The 7027-nt window shown below is 54.3% G+C and overlaps 1 protein-coding gene across 1 annotated transcript in view; it reads left to right on the top strand.

Moving 5' to 3' along the window:
- The first annotated feature begins 683 nt into the window (after positions 1-683).
- TNFSF9 (TNF superfamily member 9) overlaps positions 684-7027 on the top strand; it is a 7278-nt gene continuing 934 nt past the window's right edge. Inside the window, exons 1-5 of the mRNA XM_024746015.1 lie at positions 684-776; positions 2423-2530; positions 3218-3325; positions 5904-5978; positions 6586-6619. Of these exons, the coding sequence (XP_024601783.1) occupies positions 684-776; positions 2423-2530; positions 3218-3325; positions 5904-5978; positions 6586-6619 (418 nt within the window). The remainder of the gene's footprint in view (positions 777-2422; positions 2531-3217; positions 3326-5903; positions 5979-6585; positions 6620-7027) is intronic.

The following is a 7027-nucleotide window of genomic DNA, read 5'->3' as shown; positions in this document are numbered from 1 at the left end:
AATGGGCGGGGCCTAAATGCTCAGACAAAATGCTCAGAGACCCGCAGGCTGTGGTGTCCCCAGGGAAGTTCAGACTAAGGATGGGGATGGTTCGAAGGCCTGGACTGGGAAGCGGGCAGGGAGTTCTGGAAAAGTGTAACCCAGGGCAGGGCCGAAGATTTCAGATAGGAGACAATAGAAGGGCAGAGACGGGGAGAGGATGGTGCAGGACGAAGGAAAGTAGAAAAGTGGGTGGGGTAGGAAAGTGGGCAAGGCCTAGAAGGTTGCTGTCTGAGAAGTGGGCGGAGCCTGGGGAGAATGATGGGAAAGTGGGCGAGACTGGGGGTGGGCAGGGCTTGAGACAATGATGGCTAGGAAGTGGGCGGGGCCTGGGAGAATGACATAGAAGTGGGAGGGGCTGATGAGAGGGCAGGGCTTGGGAGCTTGGGATCAACTCTGGGAGGGGCAAGCCCACCTTTTTCAGGGTTCCGCGGGTCAAAGCCATATCGGAGTTGACGAGAGTCCTCCTGGGCCAGCGGTCTCCGTGCTGGGCATTGCAGACCTTGGGCGATTCCCCGGTGGTCATTTTCGGGCTGAGAGCCAAGCTGGGTGGGCGGGTCCCTTCCATGTCTATCAACTGTTGCCCTGTCTTGCCCCGCCCCGCCAGGAGCCCTCGCCGTTCCTCATTGGTCGGCCGCGGACCAATGGGAATTCGCCGCCGGGCTCATCGCGTCTTCCACTGTCCCCGGAGCAGCACCCTCCCCTCGGGGACCCTGGATCGCACCGAGTGGGGATGGGTGAGGGTCTTCCATCCCACTCCTGCTTCCCACGCTCTGTTCCCTTGTCCAAGGCCGTCTGATCCCGCTCCGGCCGCCCGTGTCCCCGCTACCCCGTTGCCACGCACCTTCCTCCGGGCTTTGCAGTCGATGCCGAAGCACCTTTCCTTCCTTTCAGCCTAGACGCCCCCCTCCCAACGACTCATTCAGTGCAGCCCTGGACTGAGGCGCCTGGTCCACCAGGGGTCGCCCGCGGCCTACACTGGGTGTTGCTTCCAAGGAAAGGGACCCAGATGTGCCTTAAGGGAGGGAGGGATAGGCCCCCAAAAGGAGGGCCTGGGTCCCCTCTGTGGGGGGTGGATCTTGGATGGCTCGAAGGGTGGGACCTGGATCTTCACTGGGGGCGGGGCCTGGGTTTCTTGTACTTTGTGTCTCTGCCAGTCTCTCCAGGTCAGCCTGTGTCAGTATGTGACTTGAGTGCCTTTGGTGGTCTCTGGGCATCTGATATTGTCTGTCTCTGAATGCATATCCCAGAGCCTTTGAGACTCTTTCAGGCTATGCGTTAGTGGGTATGTGTGATCATGGGCACGGATGTGTCCTTTTGTGTGCTTGTGGCCAGCTTGGGCAGCTGATCTTGTGTATCTATGATTGCACCTCTGGGCATGTCTTAGCATGTGCCTGTGTGGTGTATCTCCACCACTGTTTTGGTATGCGTGTGATTGTGGGTCTGCGATTGTGTGTCCTTCTATTCTTGGTGTCTATGCTCTGAATATGTATCTCTTGGATCTCTGTGTGTGTCTGTGGCCAGCTTTGGTGGCTACTCTTGCGTATCTATGATTATGTGTCTCAGTGTGTGTGTGTGTGTGAGTGTGTGTATGTCTGTGTGGTGTATTTGTGTGTCTGTCTCGGTTTGTGTGATTGTGTACCGCCTGAATGGGGGTGTCTTTTGTACACCGGTGTCTGTCTGGTGGCTGCCCCTCCGGGCCAGTTGGAGAGTCCCTTCCAGGTGGTAGCCCTGCTGGGGCTTCCTTCCTGGGGCAGGCTGGCTAGTTTCCCAGCAGAATGAGCTGGTTTTTCACAGACGGGGGCCCCTCTGAGGGGTACCCAGGGCCCGCCCTGGTTTGCCTGGGTCTTCCCCATCCCTGTATCCTTCCACTGCCATTAGCAGGGAAACACCATTTCCTGCCTTTGATGTCACTGATGTTAAATTTTCCCTTCCTCCAAACAGCTAAGGCCACCGGTTTCTTTCTTTCTCTGCTTATTTTTTTCGCTTTAAAAAATTTTTGTGTGTATGGCCACTGGTTTTTTTCTTTGTGCGCTCACACCTGACCACCATTCTATATGCAACACACACGCAAAAACCAAAACAAAGCAAACATGGAAAATGCAGGTGGGCGGAAGCTTGCATGAAAGGTCCATGATCTCTTTTTCAGATCACCCTCCTAAGTCCCCCTAGCTTTTTAATATACCTTCCAGATATGTGCTATGCAAATGTATCTTTGCTCTGAAACCAAATCCACATTCTTTGTTTTCCTAGCCCTTAGAGATCTCTAATGAGCCCCAAAGAGATGACTCAACCTCCTCCACAGCTTGGTTCCTGAACTGATTCTATGAGTGATAATCTGGCCATTTCTCTTTCAATGACTCTTTCGGCTATTTCCGTTCAGAACACTTCCTGCCTGTTTTTGGCTCAGATGTCCGCGCTTGTTTCTGGACCCCGGTGCTTCATGCATAAGATCAGACCCCTGCCTACAGTCATGCAGAGGCACCAGACGGTCAGCCCCACTGGCAGCAGTGATGACTAGTCCTGGAGAGCACCTACCGTATGCCAGGTGCTGTTCTGGCTCTCGACTCTGGACGGTAATCCTAGCAGGTGGTCCCTGTGTTAGCTCGACTTCTCAGATGGGAACCTCAAGGCAGAGAGGTGAAGGCATTTGCTCGAGATCATACAACTAGCAAGAGGTAGAGCTGGGATTTGAAGTTAAATGGTTTGGACCTTGTGCTATTGTTGTTCCTCAACCAGAAGCACGCTGGTGCACGCATGGGCCCCCCCCCATCCCCTTTCCTGATCCCTGAACACGCATCACACTGGAGACACACAATTCCAGAGTAGCTGGATAAGCACCCCAACTCCACAAAGCCTAATTATGCCATCACGCCTTGTCGTGTTTACCCGATATCACAGGTGCACTCCTGTACCAGGTCTGTGTTTCCCTGGCCTATCCAGGGCTGAGGAGACTTGGACCTAGCCTTTCCAGAGACCTGACTAACTTGGAGAACACAGTTCCCCTCTCTGCATCGATTTCCTCCTTCAACACACGTGGATACCCCCTCGGCTGGAGACCAACCTCGCTCAACCCTTCCCTTCTCTTTTTTCTTCTTTTCTTGGTTCACAGCCCCCCATGGGGTCCCGTGCCCTCTCACTGTGCACTTACCCGGCAATCACTAAGGGTCTCTTTCAGGCTTTGCCTTTCCCCCGGGGGACGTGGAAGATCCACGCCAGTGGAAGGTTGACCCTGGGGGAGTCCACATACGGGATGGGGGGCAGTCGGGAACCCAGAGAGAAGGAGGTGAGTTTGCTAGGAAAAATCAAGGCATACTTCTTGGAGGAGGTGCCTGTTCACTGGGCCTCCGAGAGGGAAGAAGGGTGCCACCCCCCAACTGCTTCCTGCCCAATCCCTCCTTTGAGCCCTATGATGGCAACAGTGAGAATTCAGGCCTTTCCCCTAGGGGTGAGGAAAACCAGGGCCCACGCTCACCTCAGGGAGACAGCTGAGCACAGAGGTGCAACTGTACTAAACCGTGGGGTGCTAGGCGGCTGATGCTGAGAGCTCCATAGTGGGCGGGGCTGCCTATCTCAGATGTCCCGACCACAACAATACGTCATGGCTCTCCCTGGCTGTGGCCTGAGCCTTCCCCTGACAGGCATTGTTTCCCTGCTCTGGCGGGGGTGTATAGAACTCTGCTAAGCCCCTCGGCATTGAGAGAGTTCAGAACAGTCACTGTCAGTCCTTGGATCGATGACTTCAACTTTTGGAGTCTTAGTGTTTTTACATCCGCTTATTGGAATTGTAGAAAAGCGTCAGTGACCCAGCTCACCTGGAATGAGCATTTGCCATGTGCCTGGCACTGCTCACAGCAAGCTCTCAGCTACTCTTTGAGACCTACTCTTATTCCCATTTAGTAGATGTGAAAAGTGAGGCTCAGAGAGGTGAAGCAGCTTGCCCAAAATCACACAGCAAGAAATCTGAGCGCTAAAATTCAAGACTCTAGACAGGGGCAGCAAATTTTCCTCTGAAAGGGACCAGAGAGAGTAAATATTCGGGGCTGTGTGGGCCAGACAATCTCTGTTGTAACTACTCCACTCTGCCATAATATTGCAAAAATCGCCACAGACAATGTGGAAACAAATGAGGGTGGCTGTGTGTCAATACGGTTTTATCTGTGGACACTGAAATTTGAATTTCACATGATTTGCACATCAAGAAAGAGTCTTCTTTTGACTTTTCCCAGCTGCTTCAAAATGAAAATAATCAAAACATTCGGTGTCGGGCTGCAGTTTGTCCACCTCTAGAGCGTATGCTGGTAACTGTTATGCTATACTGCGTTCATTTATTCATTAAATCAGTCAATACGATCGAGGCCTGCAATTTTCTAGGTTGGAAACAAGGCAGGTGGAGATACTCCTCTTTGGGAGATAACAGTTTCATGGGGGAAACAGCCATGAGTGAGCAAACAAATGAACAAGAATATCTCACATGGTGGAAACTGCTAGTGAGGCCATGTTACGGGGTGATGTAACCAGGGCCTGAGAGAGAGACACTTTCATTTGGGTTGTCCGAGATGTTGACTGGGAGTCCTCTGAATTCCTTTTTGTCAACCCAGACAACCCTTGTCTGTGACATTGCTGTGGGGGAGGGCTTAATAATAAACAGATTGGCCTGTGGTCTGTGAGCTTCTTGACAGAGCAGTGCTATCTGGGGAGGGCTTTTTGGCCTCAGTATCTTTATATCTATCTTCCTGGTTGGTCAGATTCCTCAGAGAAAGGATCCCACCATCCCCATCTTTCAGAGCCTGGCTGCTGAGTGGGGGGCAAGGGTCAAGGTGGGAAAGTTTCAAATCCTGCATTCAAGTTCACATGTTTGTTTAACACATGCTTTTGGGGTGATTCTTCTACCATCAACTGCGTTCCTCCCACCAGAAACGCTGCCATATCCGCTGTCTGGAGGAAAAAACAAAAAACAAAAAACCCAAGACAGCTGCGGTTCCACCCTGAAGGGGAGCAGAGCTGATATCTCTTTTGGGAATTTACTTTAGACCAACACTTCTATTTTAGCTGTCACCCACCACACTCTCTTTCGGAGCTGGGGGTTGGGGGCAGTCACCAATAACTGAGGCTTGAGACACGGTGCTGATTGTGGCATTTGGCTAGGGAAATTATATTTGGCATTCCACCCTGATGGCTTACAATTTTTGGTGTAGCTTTTAAAACAGTCGCTTATACTATCACTGCAGTGGGGTTTGGGGAGAGAGTGAAAGTAGGGGCCGGAGCTTAATTCATCCTCTTTACTCAGAAGGACAGCTGGCCGCAGATCTGGGGAAAGAACATTCCAGGCAGGGGGACAGCAGGTGTGAAGGAACAACCTTGGTACCATGCAGTGGATTCTCCAACTTGGGCAAGTGTCAGAATCTTCTGGAAGGCTCCTTCAGACACTGATTGCAGGGCTTCCACTCCCAGAATGTCAGTAGGTCTCGGGTGAGGTGCTAGAATTTGCAGAGCTAGCAAGTTCCCAGGTGATGCTGGTCTGGGCCTCGTGCTTTATAAACCGCTGGTAAAACGGAAACGTTCAGCACCTGTGAGTCAACACGAGCCAGTATCATCACAGTGGGCTCCTCGTAATTCCCCAGAGAGGCTTAATACAAGATTGAATACAGGGCCGGCATCCGATCCTTGTTCAGTTGAACCAACCTCCCGGCCCCCATTTCCCTGACGGCTGATGGATGACTGAGATCAATTGCCCGGTCCACCCTTCCATTTTCTATAGGGAAAGTGAATCCTGGAGCGGGTTAGGGAGTTGGCCGGCTGGTCTGGGCAGAGCAGGGCTTCTATGGGAGCCCAGGGCTTTTCTAGGGCTGGCCATCTCTCAGTCCAGGGTTGCTAGACTCCCGGAGGGCCTGGAGCTGACGCCCGACGCCCGCACCCGCCTCCCCGACTCTCCGCAGGTGAGATGCGGCCCGATCTGGACCCCGGGAGAGACCCCTACCCAGTTCCGGGACCCCTTCTCCATTCGCCCCCCCCCACACACCCCGAGGTCCTTTCTGCATCCCAGGCCGATGGTGGAGGGACCCCCATCGTCCCTCTTGGACCTCCGAGGGCACCGCTTCTTTATCCAGGACTTCGGGGGGCACCCTTCTCGTCCCGCACCCCCGTGAGACCCCATCTCATCCCGGGACCCCAGAGGGGAGCACTTTCTCCATCGCGGACCCCGAGGGACATTTTATCTCGAACCACTGAGGGGGCTCCCCCTTTCTTTCGTAACTCGCGGAGAATCTAGGTTTTCTCCCGGACCCTTGGGGTACCCCCCTTTCTCTCTCAAGACCCCCCAGTGCCAAGCCCCCTGGAGGGACTCTCTCCTCTTTTCCCTCCTGAGTCCTCGGGGTTCTGTCCTTGCACACAGTAGGGCTGGGGCAGCGCGCGCTCTTTTGCAGCGGGAAGGGAAGGGAGCGTAGGCTCAAGACTCGCGCAGATCCCGGGCACTCCACTTTCCAGAGGGCTGCGGGTGCGGGAGGGGGGACCTCTACCCACTTTCCGTTTGTCCTCTCTCGGCAGGGCGTGTTCGCGCAGCTGGTGGTGGCCGACGGAGGTGAGTGATTCCCCCAGACAGGGGGAGGGTGCACTAAGAGGGAGAGCCCCAGGAGAGGGAGGCCTCCTCTGTGACCCAATCCGACCCTCTTCCCCTCCCTTCTGTGAAAAGTGTCCCCTCCCTTCTTAGAACCGCCTCAGCCCTTCTCTGGGTCTCCTCCTCCTCTGACCCCCATCTGTGCCCACCTCAGACCCCGCCTTCTCAGAGCTGGGGCTGGATGCCGCAAATCTCAGCCTGGTAGGGTCTCTCCCACTGGGCTCTGGGAGAGACGGACCCCTCCTCCCCAGCCCTGTCTCCCTTCCTCCCTTCTGGAAACCGTCTTTCCCGTTCACTTCCGCTCCCTCTTCCCGAGACCCTCCTCCCCCCTCTTCTGGAGACTCTCCTCTCTACCTCCTTCCTCTGCCCTCC

The sequence above is a fragment of the Neophocaena asiaeorientalis genome, unplaced genomic scaffold, assembly GCF_003031525.2.
Source record: "Neophocaena asiaeorientalis asiaeorientalis breed wild unplaced genomic scaffold, Neophocaena_asiaeorientalis_V1.1 scaffold357, whole genome shotgun sequence".
NCBI lineage: Eukaryota > Metazoa > Chordata > Mammalia > Artiodactyla > Phocoenidae > Neophocaena > Neophocaena asiaeorientalis.
Note: the sequence above shows the minus strand (reverse complement) of the source record. Positions and strands in the feature narration are given on the sequence as shown.